Here is a 19896-nt window from a genome sequence, read left to right as displayed (position 1 = left end):
ATTATGCACTGTAGTGATCTTTTTGTTTCTCATTAATTTATTCATGGTGGATTTTAGAGGTGAACTCGCTATCACTGTTATTATTATTATTATTTTTTTTACAGAAGTGTAAACATCAGGTGGTTAATTCACTTGTGTCGAGCCTGGATAAATGTGCTGTATGTTTTGGACCTTTTGCTGCACTAAAATGGAATGGTATTCAATGCAATGGTGGGTATTATCTTTTGTGTTATATGTATCTGCAATGGATCTTTGTTTCACTCATGCAGAATTAATAGTGCAGGCATTTTCACTGAATGAATATAATTTAGTCAAGATGATAAATTATGACCCATGTTTTATACCTGTGTCTTTAGTTGCAAGCAGCTAAATGTTGAGCAATTGTCTCAATTTTAACGACTGTCTGACTCAGTAAAATAGAAAAGTCTACTGTAACTGAAGGACTGTATCACACAAGATCTGTTTTTGGGCCATGCCATAGATTAAGCACATTAACTATCCCTTCATACTTCATCTCATCTTTCGAATAAATGTGGTGACTAGATTTATAATAATCTTTAGTATATGCACAAACATTAAGTTCTAAATATTTTTCTTTTTTCTAGTTTGCTTCAGCGTCTGGCACATATCCTGCTTTAAAAATGCGAAACTGCTCGACGATGAAGACCACCTACCTTTGGTAAATGAACTTTAACACATTAGCCCATCAATGGCGGGAGCTGCTTCTGCCGCGAGCGCTCGACACTTGTCTAGAGTGTCTACTTTGAGCGGAACATCATTAATTACCAGCCAAGTAAAGCTAGTAAATATTTGACCACCCGCCCAAATGAATTTTAACCCGCATTTGGCGGGTCGGCGGGTGTTAATTTTAGAGCCCTGTATATATGCATATGTATGTGTGCGTCTACTGTATATATGTATATACAGTATGTATATCATCGCTGTCCTGTGAAAAACACGTGTCCATTTTTGGGTCGCTGGCTGCTGGCTCCGGTAGCGATCTTTCTTGGCGGCACGGCTTGTATCACGGTGCGCTTTATAGTCTGGAAAATATGGTGAAAGTGTTTTTCACAGGACAACGACGATATGTATATGTATGTCATAATCGTTTTTGTTTAAAAAATTAGGTTGCTGATGTCGCTAGTTCAAGTGAGGATTCATCAGCAGAGGAATATATTCCAGATTCACAAAGTTCTTCAGACACTTCGTACATTGAACCGCTTTCAGAAATTCTGAAATCCGAAGGTCTTCCAGGAATCGGCAATGAGGAAACTGCCCATCCTGATTGTACAGAGCGTCTTGAGGCTTTTGAAGAGGCTGAACAATTACAAGCAGCAGGAGGAGTTCAGAAGAGCAATACAGAAAATGAACCTTTTAAAGAGAGTACAGGAACTGAGGAAGATGAGATTTGTTCTTCAAACATATCTTCAGAAAACAAGAAAAATTACTGCTGTATATGTGGAAAACCTCAAACCAAATTTGCCCGTCACTTGAAAACCCATGAGAAGACATATGCGGATGTTGCTCAAGTTTTGGCACTCCCCAAAGGCTCTAAGGAGCGTAAAAAAATGTTGGACAAACTCAGGAACAAAGGGAATTTTGAACACAACAAAGATGTAATGCAAAGTGGGACTGGATTGCTGAAAATTAAACGCAAACCGAAAAATAAGTATGACCCAAAAGAATATGTGCACTGCATCTATTGCCAAGGAATGTTTCTTCGGAGGGTGCTGTGGCGACATGTTAGAAAATGCTCCATGAAAGCAGAGGAAGAGAGTCCTGGTCCTGGAAAAACCAGGGTCTTAACTTTGGCCAGAATGTCTGAGTCAGTCCACAGCCAGCCAATATCCCAAGGTGTTTGGAAGCTGTTGAGTGTGATGAATGATGATGACGTCGCTGCTATTGTGCGCAGAGACTTTTGCATTCTTCAGTTGGCCCAATCGTTTTTCAATAAACATGGTCAAGATCCCACCAAATTTGAATATGTCCGGCAGAAGCTTCGAGAAGTTGGAAGACTACTTCTGATACTGCGGACAGAATTTTCACTCTTTACCTTCGAGGAAGCTGTAAAACCGGCAAATTTTCATTTAGTAGTTCAAGCTGTCAAGAAGGTGTCTGGATTTGACGAAGAAAAGCACTGCTACAAAACTCCAAGCCTCGCCCTGAAGTTGGGCCACTCTTTGCACAAGATATGTGACATCTTACACTGCAGGGCGCTAATGTCTGGAGACAAGGAAATGCAGAATTCAGCAAAGACTTTCCAAAAACTGCAAAGCTCAAAGTGGTCTGAGCTTGTGTCTCACACAGCTTTGACCACCTTACATGAGGAGCACTTTAACAAAGCATCCACTCTGCCTTTCACAGAAGACGTACAACGTCTCCACAGACATCTTGAAACAACTGGAAGTTTAGCATCTGAGAACTTGGACAAGATCCCATCAACAAAAGTCTATGGTGAACTTTGCAGAGTAACTTTAGCTAAAATAATTCTGTTCAACAGACGACGTGGAGGAGAAGTTGCCAAAATGCAACTAAAGAGCTTCCTTCAAAGGGACACAGCTGACCTCCATAAAGATGTGGCAGTTGGCCTGACAAAGTTTGAACAAAAACTGTGCAAACATTTCAGCCGTGTGGAAATTAGGGGCAAAAGAGGGCGAAAAGTTGCTGTTTTGCTATCACCAGACATGGTTGATTCTCTGACACAGCTCATTAACAAAAGAAAAGATTGTGAAGTTCCAGAGGATAACATTTTTTTGTTTGCAAGACCCAACTGTTTGACTCCTTATAGAGGATCAGACTGTTTAAGAACCTATGCAAATGAGTGTGGGGCTCAAAATCCGGAACACCTCAGGTCAACGCAGTTACGCAAACATGTTGCCACATTGTCTCAAGTCCTGAACCTCAAGAACCATGAGCTGGACCAAGTTGCTGACTTCTTAGGGCATGATATTCGTGTCCACAGAGAATATTACAGGTTACCAGAGGCTACGACCCAGCTGGCTAAAATATCAAAACTACTTATTGCTATGGAGAAAGGAACCCTTGCAAGTCTTCAGGGAAAAACACTAGAAGAAATAGAGATTGAAGGTACACATTGTTAAAAGTTAGGGTAGCTTTTTTTCTCCCAAACATTTTACAGGTTGTCAAGGATAATTACAACTGCAGACAGCAAAGCATAATTTATTATATTTGTCTTTTTTACTAGCTTAATTTATGAACAAATATCCATAAATTAATTTCACATTAACAATTATGAAATGCAACTGAAGCTCACGTGTAACGTTTAACATAGTTGGTTGTCGTTTTTTTGTCAGATACTATCGACGTCACTGCTTCCGAACAAAGTGCAGAGAGTGAGGCTGAGGAATATGAACCCCAATCATTTCAACAAACTAATATGGGTAAGTACAGTGAAGGTATTTTCTCTGCTGGTATTCAGGATCTTAACAGCGCTGAATGTAACCATAGGCTGTAATGCAATGTGATTATTGTAACACCTTGAAAGTGCAGCTAAATCTAGGAAAGGTTGGCTCACATTTCAAAATTAGTGTCCATATATACTAGGCTGGGAATTGCCAACAACTTACCAATACCATGTGTATCCTGATATGTCCTGTATTGCATTGCGCTACATGTGTATCCTGATACATGGCTTTCCAGGAGAAACTATTTTACACTGTTTTTTGGTTGCTGTTTTTTTACCACACATGGTATGAGCCGCCATCTGATAACATGCTTTATTGTATGATTTGCGGCTTGTTGGCCAAACGTTGCAATGAATTATTTTTATTTTATTTTTAAGATATTCCACCTACAGATGATCCACAAGAAGGAACATCCAGAGGTATGGTTAAGAGTCACAATGTAATGCTGTACCTCTGTGTGTTGTTTGCGCATTCCGACGGACTTTCAGACTTCCGACATCGGATTGGGGCATCGAGGCTTGGGAGGCACATGTTGACCGTACCGCAAATGCCATGCATACATGTGTCTAACGATACTTGGGCACCCCTGCACAACTAAATTATGTCAATAAGAGTATCATGTTTAGTTCAAATTCTGTTGTAATACTACATTGAGCTATATTGCACTTTCTACAGGAGCCGAGACATTGTGGCAGCCTGTTAAAAAACCTTCAGGGCCCACACATGGTATGTGTCGCCATCTGATAACATGCTTTATTGTATGATTTGCGGCTTGTTGGCCAAACATTGCAATTAATTATTATTATTATTTTTTTTAGATATTCCACCTACAGATGATCCACAAGAAGGAACATCCAGAGGTATGGTTAAGAGTCACAATGTAATGCTGTACTTTTGTGTGTTTGCACATTCCGACGGACTTTCAGACTTCCGACATCGGATTGGGGCATCAAGGCTTGGGAGGCACATATTGACTGTACCGCAAATGCCATGCAAGCATATGTCTGATAACGATACTTGGGCACCCCCGCACTACTAAATTATTATGTCAAGAAGAATATCATGTTTAGTTCAAATTCTGTTGTAATACTACATTGAGCTATTATTGCACTTTCTACAGGAGCCGAGACATTGTGGCAGCCTGTTAAAAAACCTTCAGGGCCCACACATGGTATGTGTCGCCATCTGATAACATGCTTTATTGTATGATTTGCGGCTTGTTGGCCAAACGTTGCAATTAATTATTTTTATTTTATTTTTTAGATATTCCACCTACAGATGATCCACAAGAAGGAACATCCAGAGGTATGGTTGAGAGTCACAATGTAATGCTGTACTTTTGTGTGTTTGCACATTCCGACGGACTTTCAGACTTCCGATATCTGATTGGGGCATCGAGGCTTGGGAGGCACATGTTGACCGTACCGCAAAATCCAATGCATACATGTGTCTAACGATACTTGGGCACCCCTGCACAACTAAATTATGTCAATAAGAGTATCATGTTTAGTTCAAATTCTGTTGTAATACTACATTGAGCTATATTGCACTTTCTACAGGAGCCGAGACATTGTGGCAGCCTGTTAAAAAACCTTCAGGGCCCACACATGGTATGTGTCGCCATCTGATAACATGCTTTATTGTATGATTTGCGGCTTGTTGGCCAAACATTGCAATTAATTATTATTATTATTTTTTTTAGATATTCCACCTACAGATGATCCACAAGAAGGAACATCCAGAGGTATGGTTAAGAGTCACAATGTAATGCTGTACTTTTGTGTGTTTGCACATTCCGACGGACTTTCAGACTTCCGACATCGGATTGGGGCATCAAGGCTTGGGAGGCACATATTGACTGTACCGCAAATGCCATGCAAGCATATGTCTGATAACGATACTTGGGCACCCCCGCACTACTAAATTATTATGTCAAGAAGAATATCATGTTTAGTTCAAATTCTGTTGTAATACTACATTGAGCTATTATTGCACTTTCTACAGGAGCCGAGACATTGTGGCAGCCTGTTAAAAAACCTTCAGGGCCCACACATGGTATGTGTCGCCATCTGATAACATGCTTTATTGTATGATTTGCGGCTTGTTGGCCAAACGTTGCAATTAATTATTTTTATTTTATTTTTTAGATATTCCACCTACAGATGATCCACAAGAAGGAACATCCAGAGGTATGGTTGAGAGTCACAATGTAATGCTGTACTTTTGTGTGTTTGCACATTCCGACGGACTTTCAGACTTCCGATATCTGATTGGGGCATCGAGGCTTGGGAGGCACATGTTGACCGTACCGCAAAATCCAATGCATACATGTGTCTAACGATACTTGGGCACCCCTGCACAACTAAATTATGTCAATAAGAGTATCATGTTTAGTTCAAATTCTGTTGTAATACTACATTGAGCTATATTGCACTTTCTACAGGAGCCGAGACATTGTGGCAGCCTGTTAAAAAACCTTCAGGGCCCACACATGGTATGTGTCGCCATCTGATAACATGCTTTATTGTATGATTTGCGGCTTGTTGGCCAAACATTGCAATTAATTATTATTATTATTTTTTTTAGATATTCCACCTACAGATGATCCACAAGAAGGAACATCCAGAGGTATGGTTAAGAGTCACAATGTAATGCTGTACTTTTGTGTGTTTGCACATTCCGACGGACTTTCAGACTTCCGACATCGGATTGGGGCATCAAGGCTTGGGAGGCACATATTGACTGTACCGCAAATGCCATGCAAGCATATGTCTGATAACGATACTTGGGCACCCCCGCACTACTAAATTATTATGTCAAGAAGAATATCATGTTTAGTTCAAATTCTGTTGTAATACTACATTGAGCTATTATTGCACTTTCTACAGGAGCCGAGACATTGTGGCAGCCTGTTAAAAAACCTTCAGGGCCCACACATGGTATGTGTCGCCATCTGATAACATGCTTTATTGTATGATTTGCGGCTTGTTGGCCAAACGTTGCAATTAATTATTTTTATTTTATTTTTTAGATATTCCACCTACAGATGATCCACAAGAAGGAACATCCAGAGGTATGGTTGAGAGTCACAATGTAATGCTGTACTTTTGTGTGTTTGCACATTCCGACGGACTTTCAGACTTCCGATATCTGATTGGGGCATCGAGGCTTGGGAGGCACATGTTGACCGTACCGCAAAATCCAATGCATACATGTGTCTAACGATACTTGGGCACCCCTGCACAACTAAATTATGTCAATAAGAGTATCATGTTTAGTTCAAATTCTGTTGTAATACTACATTGAGCTATATTGCACTTTCTACAGGAGCCGAGACATTGTGGCAGCCTGTTAAAAAACCTTCAGGGCCCACACATGGTATGTGTCGCCATCTGATAACATGCTTTATTGTATGATTTGCGGCTTGTTGGCCAAACATTGCAATTAATTATTATTATTATTTTTTTTAGATATTCCACCTACAGATGATCCACAAGAAGGAACATCCAGAGGTATGGTTAAGAGTCACAATGTAATGCTGTACTTTTGTGTGTTTGCACATTCCGACGGACTTTCAGACTTCCGACATCGGATAGGGGCATCGAGGCTTGGGAGGCACATATTGACCGTACCACAAATGCCATGCAAGCATATGTCTGATAACGATACTTGGGCACCCCCCCACTACTAAATTATTATGTAAAGAAGAGTATCATGTTTAGTTCAAATTCTGTTGTAATACTACAATGAGCTTTATTGCACTTTCTACAGGAGCCGAGACATTGTGGCAGCCTGTTAAACAACCTTCAGGGCCCAAGGCCAAAAAAGTCAGGGGTCTTTGCGCCAGTATTTACGGAAGTAGTCACGGTAGATGTGATAATCTCCTTTCCTAAATCCACTGTAGTTTGTTTTTCCTTGCTGCCCCTGGCACTATTGTCTTTTTTTGGGCCCATGGCATAGAAAATTACCATGGAAAAATCAAAATGCACTTACGAATGTACGGAGCATCTCACGCTCTGACTTGTTATGAGCAGCGCCCCGTCTCGACTACCGTGATGTGAGCATTCGGCATCACTCTGCTTCTCTCGGCTACCCTTTCAAGGTACATTCAGCTTTGCTTGGGTGTTTGGACTCCGACAATGAGGTGAAACTCCGAGGCATTTTTACTCTACTCGATTTGTACAAGCTCCAAGACATTCGAACTCCGAGGTTCCACTGTGATTGATATGTGTATTCACATCTTGGGGTGTACCATGAGATTTTTCAGACTTAAAATGTGCCCTGGCTTAGTCAGTCGTGAATCACTGTTAATGGTGACTGTTGTGAGTTGAGATGGCATGTTTTGGTAAAAACTGAAAATGGACTTAACTGTTGATGTAGAGTACATTTTGTGTTTCTAACAAATGATTTATTTTTCATAGAACTTCTCACAAATGAAATTGACGATCTTCGGAGAAAGAAAAAGCATCCTTGGTCTCCAGCTGAGGTTTCTGCTGTGATGAAGCATTTCAAAGACCTTATTAAGGAGGGGAAGTTTGCCACAAAAATACAATGTGATCTGTGCAAGACTGCAGAGCACCCTATCCTGGTAAATCGCACTGTTCAAAATATAAGAGACTTTGTACGCAATCGAGGCACTTCAATCAAAAAGAAAAGTGGCAAGTAAGCGGCTGCTTCGTTCTATGTTATCGCTTTTAAGAGCTACCCAAGTTTAAGATCAGGCAATCATGTTTTAAAGAATAAAATGTTCAATGTTCACTGACTCTTTTGCATCTGGTTTCATGTCTAGCTTATCCATTACAAAGCTGTACTTTACCTTGATAACCTGTTCACATAAGAAGCATTGTTTTATTAAAATACCAGTTTCAGTCGGTCCTAAAATTTTAAGTTGTAACATGGTGCTCAAGGACCAGGTATGACTTTGCATTTCACAGTATTGCTGTGCACAACAATTTGTCCTCATATCAGGTAAGTCATTACACATCAATGTCATTTTAGTTTGTGTAAAGTCAGAATGCCAGAACTTTCAAGACACTTCAGTGCCATGGTTGCTGTGTGTTGAGTAAACTTTGTCCTTGTAATGTGAGTTGGTCCTCATAATTACCATGTTTGCCATGGGCGTGGCTTATTTAGCTCATTATCTATGTCCTCATAATTACTGTTTTTTCAGGTTTTTCTTTTTTTTGTGTGTTGAGTTTTTTCAAGTTTTGAAGTGAAATTTCCCTGGACAACCCCAAAAAAAAATTTTGGGTGCAAGTCCCATCTCTCTGGCATTAGCGGAAAGGGGTGTCCCCGTAATACACAATTAAACAGGTTTGGAAAAAATGTCCTCATAATACACAGAGGCAAACCTGTGTGTGTGTGTGTGTGTGTGTGTGTGTGTGTGTGTGTGTGTGTGTGTGTGTGTGTGTGTGTGTGTGTGTGTGCGCTACCGACAATAACAGTTACAAATGTTTGACGCCTGTAACTTCTTCTTTAAAATAACCCCAGTTATGACACTCATTAAAAACCGATCAGAGTTCCCAACTGTTACAAGTAAGCCCTACTTCACCTAAGATCCAGTTATTCCTTATTTCTTTTTAAAGACAAAAAGGTTTGTTTTTACTTTTTTACTAAGATTGTTTGTTGTCTTACAAAGCTGCCATATTCCATATATGTGAAGTATAGAAAGCAGCTCTGACCTAGTTGCTGCTAAACTTGGATGCTTTACTTTATATATCTTATGCTACCAGTGCTTCTCAATTACTTTTTTGTTACACCCAAGGAAGGAAGGGGGAGGGGGGATACGCCACCATAACTCTCTATCGCAACTACTCGTAGTATCATTTGTCTATAAAATTGTTAAATATAAATTTAAAATTGCAAATAAAAATTTAGACAATGACAGTGCCACTGCCACCTACTGGAGTGGATTCACAATTACAGTAATTTCTGGGCTATAAGGCACATCTGACGATAAGCCGCGCTAGCTAAATTTGGGTAATACTAGAGATTATTACACATAAAAGCCGCACCCGACTGTAAGCCGCAGGTGTTTTAATGTTACCGCACCGGGTTCCCGCTACTTTCTTTAACATAATGAGGGTGCAAATTGTCTCGCTCTCGTTCTGTCTCTCCTACTGTATTTGGGCTCACGTGGTTTGTTTTGCTCTGCCTGTCGCTCTTGCTCTTCTTTTATAGTGCGCCCCCTTGTGATCTGATGGATAAGCACCTTTGTATTAGCCGCAGGGTCGAATGCAAGTGAAAAGTAGCAGCTTGTAGTCCAGAAATTACTGTACACTTTATTCTATAGAATACTATAGTAGGGCAAAAATAAAAACATAAATAATGGCCTGCCCCACTGTTTGCGAAAGACTGAGTTAGATTAAAGCAGGGCTAAATTAATGAATAATGATTAACATTCAAAGGCGGGAAAAGAGCAGGAAATCCATCTGTTATAATTGCAACATGACTCATCTCTTTTTGCCTTGACCAGGACAGAGAGATGGAAACATCTGTTCTTCAACTGTGCCGTGGTTAAAAATATACCCTGCTCACAAGTCACATTAGGCATAACTCATACACATAAAATTGAAAATTTAATAATTATTTTCTATATTTTTTTTCTCAACTGCAGAAGGGGGAGGCCTTTATTTTTGGGGGAAAAAATCTTTTTGGGAATAAAATTGAAAAATATTACAATTTATGTCTAATGAAAATTCCGTTTATAACTAAAGACTATCTTTATAAACAATCTTCCAAGATTTGAGAATTCCCTATGTGTGTACCTGACCCAAGTTTGATGCAGTTTCTATTTGAGTAGGAACCCTTATTTGAGGAAATACAGTAATAATGCTCCTCTTTGATTGACACTGTCATCTTATTTGTCATTGACAGTGGTGTAAAAAAGATTGTGTTTGTTTTGCATCATCGCAACCTGCAAGCTAACATGCTCCTTGCTGGTAGTGTCAAAACTCAGAGTTGGCTGCTTTGACAGCCAGCATGGCACCGCCTGACACTGTCACCCTCCCCTTTCTCCGCTGTTTTACATCCTAACAGCCACACTGTCCCCACATCAGCCAGTTCTCTCCCCACTCTATCACCGTAGTTGACGGTTTTTTCGCCGGTTACTAGATTGATTACGGGGGAGAAAAGCGTCCATCTAATGGATGTGCTGGAATGATGAATTACTCCACTGTCCCAGATTAGAACATTATCGACTGCCGCATTATGGCCTCGTTTCATTCCGCGAGTCGTCTGAAGCATCCGATGTTAAAAGCCTAAGCTTATGCTGCGGCGTAGGACATTTTCTTGATGAGGTGATGAGCGAGAGGTGAGGTCAGGAGCTAATGGAACTGACATGCTTGAGTAGACAATGTAAATTGGTTAAGGGTGTGTGTCTTTCTCTGTTATTGTACAACCTTGTATCTACTATTTATTCTGATAAAATTCACTATTCACTCAAACACACATTGTAGTTAAGATTGTACCTTTTAATATATTTAAAATGAAAATGCTCATTTAAGTTAAAGGAAAATATTATGTTTCAAAATATATTGTAAATACTGTAGATAAACAATCTAAACTTATGTCTGAAAACGAAGCTATAAAACAGCAGGACAATCTGTATTAGATTTACTGGAATTATTTAGTGAAGTGCAAAGACCGTCAAACGCCATTTAGACAAAAATAGTCACGCCTACTAACAAACTTCCTATCATGGCATTTTTCAAGGTTGTATTACATAACCCTGCAAAATCAAACAACTCCTCTGTAAAGATTTTTTTCCCCCCCAAATTAGCCTCATATTATTATTTTTTATTTCCGTATTTTCCGGACTATATATATATATAAGTCAGACTTATTTTTTCATGGGTTGGCTCTTCCTGCGACCGGAGTGACTTATACATGAAAAAAATATATAGAGTGGTATATAATTTCACATACAGCCACAAGAGAGCACTCTAGACTTATACTATAATATACTATGTATATACTTAAAGCGACTTATACTCTAAGTGTGACTTATGTATGTTTTTTTCCCCTACCTAATTGTACATTTTTGGCTTAGTGCGGCTTATACACCGGAGCGACTTATTTAAACATTTGAGCGTTTGAACTCTTCAAAAACATACATGGAGGAAACATTTATACTTAATATACACCATAATATGAACTCCAATTTAATTCACACATGCTTATGATTAGCATTCAACACAAAGCACAGCTGCAGATGAGATATACTCACTAGTCACAATATTAGGTACACTTGCATCATATAATGAGATAACAGAGCTGGGCAAAACTGTCGTCATATCGGCCCATGGGAAATAACCGTTTGTGTTCAAGCGGCAGATGGAGAACCCTCTCTGTCAAACTCCCACGTATACTGTACATAAGACTATGAAACATAAAGGATGTGTGCTGCCTTATCTATAAACATGATCTACTTGTGATTCCCACCCCATGCCTTTTCATTGTCAGCTGTGGTCTTCAGTACCAGCTGCCAAGGGACCCCTTGTCTTTTCTCCCCCCCCCCCCCCCCCCTCCAACCAGTTCCATGCTACTCTGCGTGAACCCCGTTACGCTTCCAACAATGCAAATGGGCCCGGCCTGTCTGCAATCGGCGCTGACATTTTGTGGCATTTCAGCGAGGCTCTGTGGACAAACTGTGAGATTAGCTGTCAAGGCGTGCACAATCGAAAAGATTTGCTGACAAAAGCCTCGACCGTCAGATGAACTGTTTAGTTGGCAAATACATGTTAATTTAAATGCTAACAAAGAACTCACAATAGCCGACTTTGACTGTTCAGATGCTACGTTGAGCAGTTGCTGTTCCACTTAAGTCGACCTGTAGACATTCAAAATTGACCAAGAAGATTGTATTGTATTCAATGGGCTCACAAAGCTAGTGCTAAAACAAGGCTAACAGCAAAGCAATTTTCTTAACTGCATCTGCCAAAAGCCAATTTCATGCTGCCCATCAAATTAGGATTTATTTTTTTTACATAGGTACATTCTACATGAAACTTGGTCCCAATGGATTTTTTTTTTTTTACTAGATTAAACATACCATAAAAATACACACCATGGAGGACCAAAAATGCCAGAATTAAATAATAAATAAAAGAAAAGAAAAACAGGTTCAAAAATATAATTAAAAAATGTAATAAAAAAAATACAAAAAAGTTTACACAAGTTCCTGTAAACCAGTCGGGGAATAGTTCAACCCAAGACACACTTAGGACTGCCCCCTCATTTGAATAACATTTCATGACGCATTTCATGCTGACAGCGTCTGCAGCATGAAATAAATAAATATGAGAGCAGAGCATTTTTATTTATTGACATTTAATTCTATTTATATATTTATTTCCACATTTATTTTTACTTTTATTTATTTATTTTTTCCCAATTTTATATATATATATATATATATATATATATATATATATATATATTTTTATAATTATTATTATATTTTTTTATTATATTTTATAGATACGTTTTCATTTTCACTTTTATTTATTTATTTATTTGGTCCTCCTTGAAGAGATGTTTGAAGTTAGTCAAGTAGGGAAGTCATCACTTTGATCGTGGCTGTAGCTGTCTGTCCGGGCCCAGGGTGCCTGCTCCACTTTACCCTCCCTGACTACGCTGTCTATTTTCAGCATTTTGATTAGCATTGGATGCACATGCGCATGTCACGACTCACACGCACACACACACACACACACACGCACACACACGCACACACACAACGCCCAGGAGAAATGCGATGGTATGTGGGAGAGGGGAAAAAGCGCACCCGGCGGAGTTGTACGGGATCGACCTGTCGGGTTTTCTCAGGATGTCAAGGGTACTTTTCTTGGCACCACTCCTCTTTCCCTGAGGAATGCTGACCTGCCTTTTTCTTGTTGCCATGACGACCTAAGAGTGCTCTAATGGAGAGGGTTGAAACCTACTTTGGCACTGTGGATCGGTTCTCAAGTGGCTAAAAGTGTGATAGCGTTTTAGTTTGGCGGTATCATGGCAATGTCTGCAACTAGTTTGACTTTGATTCCAATGTCGACTAGCAAGGGATTAACGTCACAACATCACGGATGTTTACGGCCAATCAGAATGCCAGGATATATCACATGATTTTTAACAACAAAAATCTTGTTTGTTGCTCGCCGATCAGCAATCAAGTTCGAAAATACGGTAATGGATCTTTGATCAGGAGATGGAGCAATATATCTACTTAAAAAACAGTTTGTATTTACTCTACAGTCGACCACCGCTATTTAAATAACATGTCTTATTTCGCAGAGCTGATCAATGATGTCATTGATCGATCGGGCAAATTAAGACATTATAGCCGATCACAGATTTTGCATAAAATGCAAAATATTGTCCGATCCAGTTGATCAGATTTGTCTATTAAAAGTATATTTTAGTAAGTTTGTATCTGTATTGAAAATGTATTTAAAGCTTAAGGAAGGGGTAAAACTATAATTTTCAAAAATATATAAATTTTGCAGATTTTCACCTATTGGGTTTTAACGTATTCCCTGCAATGAAAGAGGATTCAAAGTTAAGAAAAAAAAATGTTTGTGACCCTTATTTCATTCTCGCTGCAGGTTTGGGAAAAACAAAAAGGAAAACAAGTGCCCGCGATGCTTCGCCAACGCCGAGCTCTGACACGGAATATCCCACCAACGGTAGCGGCGGCGGCGGGGGGATGAGAGGAGGAGGCGGCGGTGGAGGGGCGGCAGAGAGAATCCACGACCTCAACATCCCCGCCGTGGTCAAGTTCGCCTACACAGCGGAGAGGGACGACGAGCTGAGCTTGACGAAGGGCTCCCGGGTGGTGGTGATGGAGAAGTGCAGCGACGGGTGGTGGCGCGGCAGCCAGGCGGGACGCGTGGGCTGGTTCCCCTCCAATTACGTGCAGGAGGAGACGGTAGGGGCGGACGACAGAGGGGAGGGGGATTCCTCGCGGATATACCACACTCAAGGGACCCTGCTGGCCAACGGGAGCGGCGTGCTGGACCTCGTGCAGACCCTTTACCCCTTCAGCTCCGTCACGGAAGAGGAGCTCAACTTTGAGAAGGGCGAGGTCATGGAGGTGGTGGAGAAGCCGGAGAACGACCCCGAGTGGTGGCGGTGTAAGAACTCGCTCGGCATGGTGGGCTTGGTTCCCAAAAACTATGTGATGGTGCTGGACGAGCGACCCGGCAACAGCAAGCCATCCTCCACGACCATCTCGCCGCAGAACCACCACGTGGCGGCAGTGCGCTCTGGCAGGTTCGCTGGGAGGGACTGGTACTACGGCAACGTCACCCGACACCAGGCCGAGCACATACTTAATGAGAGAGGGCATGACGGTGACTTCCTCATACGGGACAGCGAGTCGTCGGTGAGTCAAAAAAAATGAACACATTGAATACTTTTAGGCTTGCAAAGAGGTGGAAAATTCTGCTTTGGTTACAGTAAATTTACATGGGATGAAGAAACACTGTTATAATACGTTCCCCCACAAAATCACCTCAACTCATTCAAACCCAAAAACGTGTAAAAACGGTGTTTAATGCTTTGTCCTTCACCCCCAAAAACGGGTTTACATGTTTTTTTTTAATGGTTTAAAAAAAAAAGTTTTTGTAATGTTCTATTTTAAATATTACCATGCTCCCAAAGATGTATTTATAATTTTTGTTTAATTTATTTTTTATGCTAGCGCATACAGAAGGCTTTGGTGCAGCTTCTGACATGAAGAGGTGGCTTAAAACAATGGTAGTTATTACAAAAAAACGGCCAGCGGGTGGCAGCAGAGCATAAGAGATCAACCAGGACCATGTTGCAACAAGCTTTTTTTTTGTCAGTGTTTTCACCAGGAATGTGAATAATGACGAAACCTAGCTATATTCTAATGCTAATTGCTGCAAAACTGAAATGGAAACAGAAATATATGGGGTTTTTTTCCTAATGAAAGAAGAGAATCGAATCTATCTTTTGGTAGGTTCCTTGTTTTTGTAGCAACAGAACACAATATTCTGTGGGCTTTGCAAAATCAGTCAAAATCCAAACGGGAGCGAAGGGGGTTACTTCAGTGAAAATGGCTGTGAGTGAGTTAAGTTAAAAAGCAGTTGTTTATACTTATGTATAACACGGTCCCCTTATTTGCAACATTAAACATGAAATATAATGTTGGAATCAAAGAACGCTTTAAAAAAAAAACTTTCTTTTTTTTTTTTTTTTTACATCTAGGTAGTAGTAAACATCTTTAAATTGTTTTTATTAATATTATTATTATTGTTTTATTATCTCCTTTATTTATTATTTTTTATGAATCTATGTATAATACGGTCAAAGGATTTTGTATCATTTTATATGGGAAGAAATGCATCTTATTCACAGGATTTTCCGGTTATGAGCATGATAATTTGTTGTTGTAAGAATACATCCGCAATACTTGAATATCATCAGCATTTACAGTATATAAATGAATAATTCGCTGTATATGGTAAGTAACTTGCTAGTCAAATTATAACTTCTGATGACATAATTTCAAACTCAATTTATCGTAGCTTAGCATGTAGCTTGTAAGATGTTGTCATGAGCCATGAAAAAGGACCGTATCCGATTTTTCGACTTTGTTTGTGTTTACATACATACAGCTACAGCATCGTTTGCTTAAATAAAGGGCTTACGTGAATTTAACTTTTTTCCAAAGATGCCAGCAATGAAGAAAACAAAGTTCGGGTTCAAATCATCACGTATGAGCCCGTAGTTTACGTATTTATTGCCGCACACGCATGAAGTCTACAAACGGGACATTCCACATATTCCTATATTTTATTGTGTCATTTTTACTTATGTGCGTCCTGATCCAATATTGGTACCGGTGTTAACTAGTATTTAATATAATTTTGTTACTTCTTTTAATGGGGTAGATGCCACGGACTTCCGGGTTTTACACATCGGCGCCGTTTCCGGCCTGCAGTCTAACAATCGCACCCCCACCCCTGAGCCCCCCAACCGCCTGCTCCCGCTCATCGGCACGTTTTGTGTTGCCTTTCAGCCCAGCGACTTCTCGGTGTCCCTGAAGGCGGCGGGCAAGAACAAACACTTTAAAGTGCAACTGTGCGACGACGTCTACTGCATCGGCCAGCGCAGGTTCACATCCATGGAGGAGCTGGTGGAGCACTACAAGAAAGCCCCCATCTTCACTGGCGAGCACGGAGACAGGCTGTACCTGGTCAAAGCACTGCTGTGAAACACACACACACACACACACACACACACACACACACACACACACACACACACTGGATCTCTCAGACAAACACGCAATATACCACCGCTCTGTCTTCGGAATTAAGCCTTATCTGGACCTCCTCTGGTGGCATCAACACTACATCCACATCCCCTGTCGCCCCCTAGTGGCCATCAGGTGAAGCTCTCTCTTATTTTCCTAGCAGGCGAGTACTGAGGGGGTCTTAAAAGTCTCCATGTGATGTCATGCGCGTCACGTTCAAGTCCGACCTAACACAGTTGTTCTTAAACAGTTGGAAAAGATGACAACTAGATAGTTTTATTGTTTTTCTCTCGGGGGTCTTCTCTTTCCTTGGTTTGATTTCGCCTCCTGTCATTGGTTGCGACCACTTCAGTGACCAGAATCACTTGCTTGCCTTTTGTCACTTAACAACCTTTTTCTTTTCTTTACATTTTTGTCAGTTTTCACGTCATACCCGTGCACTTCACTTAACAGTGACACCAAACAGACTCATTGTTCAAAACCTCAGTGAGCCATTACAGCCTAAGTTATTCATAACACATTTTTAGTTCAAGTTAATTACCAATTATTCATCAAATCTGGACACATTTTGAGTTAATGCAAGGCCAAATATTTTGAGGAATTGCAAAGGTCAAATGATTCATAACCGAGACGCATTTTGGGTTTAAATCAATTACAAATTATAAACTACCTGGATATTTATAACTTGTACACATTTTTAACATGAACATGTTTTTGAAAATGTCAAAAAATGGTTTGGTAAAGCAGAAGTCAAGTCCCCCAGGTTTTTTTTTTTTTTTTTTTTTTTTACATGTTCTATATGCCCCTGCTAGTCTAAAAAAAATTCTCATTAAGATTACGTTTTTTGGAATATGAATTAGGCAGAAAAATCCACCCGTTTGTATCCAACTCGGGTGGCCATTTTGACTTGTACTGATGTCATTTTTCAGTTGACAGCAAGTGACAAAATGGCCGCCCCCTGAGATGGATACAAACCATGAATTGAATTGTGCTGCTTAATTCATATTTCACAAACATAATATTAATCATAATACCGGCAGGGTGCATAAAACAACATATTATTGGAAAGAAAATGTCTCACTTGACTTTAAGAAATATTAATAGGATATTTTGGTTTAGCAATAATTATGCATTTTTTTGTCTGAAATTTTCTTAAGCAACACAAACAAATATTGTAAATGAAAGTCAATGTCAGTTTTGAAGAGTTATTGTTTGCCCGAAAATCCTAAAATCTAAATCACGTATGTTGGGATCTTTGTCACCAACCATTTTTTAGGAGAAACTGCTCTAGATGAAGTTCAGGATAACCTTAGTACAAAAATGGTGTTTACTCCAAATCACGCTTAGTACTAATTTTCAAAAACAAACAATGATTTTTGTCTCCATTATTATCCCTGCTCCGACTTTGCCCATTTTTCTTTTCCACTGCGCTCAACAGGGTGTCGCGGTATGAACTCGGAACTTATTTTGGAAAGCGGCTTCTACTAAGAAACGCCGTAATGAGATGGAGCTGACTGTGAAAATTGCTCTTTCCAGGGCTATTACGTGTGCCAAATGTTTGTCTCAACAAACGTGACTCATTTGATTCCAAGTAAACCAAAACATTCACTTCAACTCTTTGCTTTGTCTGTATTGGTTTTGTTTACCAATGGAAGTGTTGATGGTTGGTTCACTTTTTTTGTTCTGGATCTATCTGAATGTTATTGACCATTGTTATTTAATTCTTGCCTCCACTGTATGTATATATTCCCAAATAAGACACCAAGCGCTCGGGCATCCAATTATGGTACTGTATCACCGACAACGTGATGATAATTGTTCAATAAAATTTTTTTTGGGGGGGGGGGGAATATTGAAACCAGCGCAAGGTGTATATATATATTTTTTTTTAGCATTTATGGATAAAAATCTAATTCACAGTACATGGCTGACAGGTTATTTTGTGTGAACTACATCCTACTAATATGCCCATTAAAGATACGAGGTTGGTACTGTAGGGTGATTGAATTGATTAAAAACATTCTAATTTTCATCCCTTCGTCTTTCAATTATATAGTTTAAAAGAACGTGAGATTAAGGACAAATGTACTGAAGCAGCAGTTTGGTGTGTTAGTCACCAGATATGCTGGTGACTAACCCGTCCGAAAATGTACACATTCTGTATCGTTGGGGGAGCATGAGCTGCTATTCGTTTTTATCTGTGGAAAAATAAATAAAATCATGACATAGCCCTTTAGTTGTACTTCTCTAAATAATTTAGCTAAATTTGCTTATTTGACAATGTTAAAGGTGTTTTGATGTTTCAATAATGAGAAAAATGGTTTTAAAAAATCATGGATTTAATTGGAAAATTCATCACGTCTCAAACAAATAAAAGTTAACTTAACTAAATCATTTTAGCCAAGACTGAGTCCAAACCTTTTATTTAAAAATGCAATATTTTGAAAAGAAAATCACAAATGGACTATGCATGTTTGAAATACAGCAATAACGACCGTAACAATAATTAATGCCTATTATTGTTTTTCAGTACGTTAAAATAAAAACTAATTTTGTGCTTATTCGTACCATAAGTGTAAAAAACACGAGGGCCTGTAGAAAAGTGCAGTATTAGAAAATATCCACTGGGTGGCAGTAACGGGCTTTCGTAAAGGATTTCTTCATCGAGTGGGATTTGTGCACTTTGATTACATTTGCAAACGAGAACATTTCGGAGACATTTTCCAAAAAGGGCAGCACTAATTAAAATCTTAACTCAAGTAAAAGCTATCAAAAATTAAATGTTTACCTCAGTCGATCCGTGCAAAAACAATTACAATCTGTGTAAAAACAATCACAGCATAAACGCTTTTTGCGTTGGCCTGATTGACCTCATCAAGCTAATCACCCAAATGGATCCTTCAGTGGTATGTTACTCGGTGCCATGGTGACAGATTCCACATGAAAAATGACAGGTTGCAGAAAATTTGGACTATTGACAAAAGCACTGATTTGTGTTGAGCAAAATTATGCATTGAATTAGTCGATTACAAAATGTTGATTTAAGTCAACAGCTGGTTTGTCATCCAAAAAAGAGTAGCATGTTTATTTAGAAAATAAAATATTAAAATACCTTTTCAAAATATGACCAAGCAAAGATGTGTAGGTTTTTTTGTGTTTTTTTTTTGGGGGGGGGGGGGGGGGTGGGGTGAA

The 19896-nt window shown here is 39.5% G+C and overlaps 1 protein-coding gene across 15 annotated transcripts in view; it reads left to right on the top strand.

Moving 5' to 3' along the window:
- The window catches only part of nck2a (NCK adaptor protein 2a), a 56035-nt gene extending 36927 nt beyond the window's left edge, over positions 1–19108 (top strand). For 5 of the 15 annotated variants that reach the window (XM_077580573.1, XM_077580572.1, XM_077580571.1 and 2 more), the window contains 7 exons: positions 105–210; positions 606–679; positions 1128–3087; positions 3315–3401; positions 3803–3844; positions 4101–4151; positions 4244–4479. In XM_077580573.1, coding sequence (XP_077436699.1) covers positions 105–210; positions 606–679; positions 1128–3087; positions 3315–3401; positions 3803–3844; positions 4101–4151; positions 4244–4464 — 2541 coding nt within the window. In that variant the 3' untranslated portion in view covers positions 4465–4479. The other 10 variants (XM_077580576.1, XM_077580575.1, XM_077580579.1 and 7 more) reach the window with 7 other exon arrangements.
- The last annotated feature ends 788 nt before the right edge of the window (positions 19109–19896 follow it).

This window comes from Vanacampus margaritifer, chromosome 11, assembly GCF_051991255.1.
Source record: "Vanacampus margaritifer isolate UIUO_Vmar chromosome 11, RoL_Vmar_1.0, whole genome shotgun sequence".
NCBI lineage: Eukaryota > Metazoa > Chordata > Actinopteri > Syngnathiformes > Syngnathidae > Vanacampus > Vanacampus margaritifer.
This window is presented reverse-complemented; position numbering and strand designations above follow the sequence as displayed.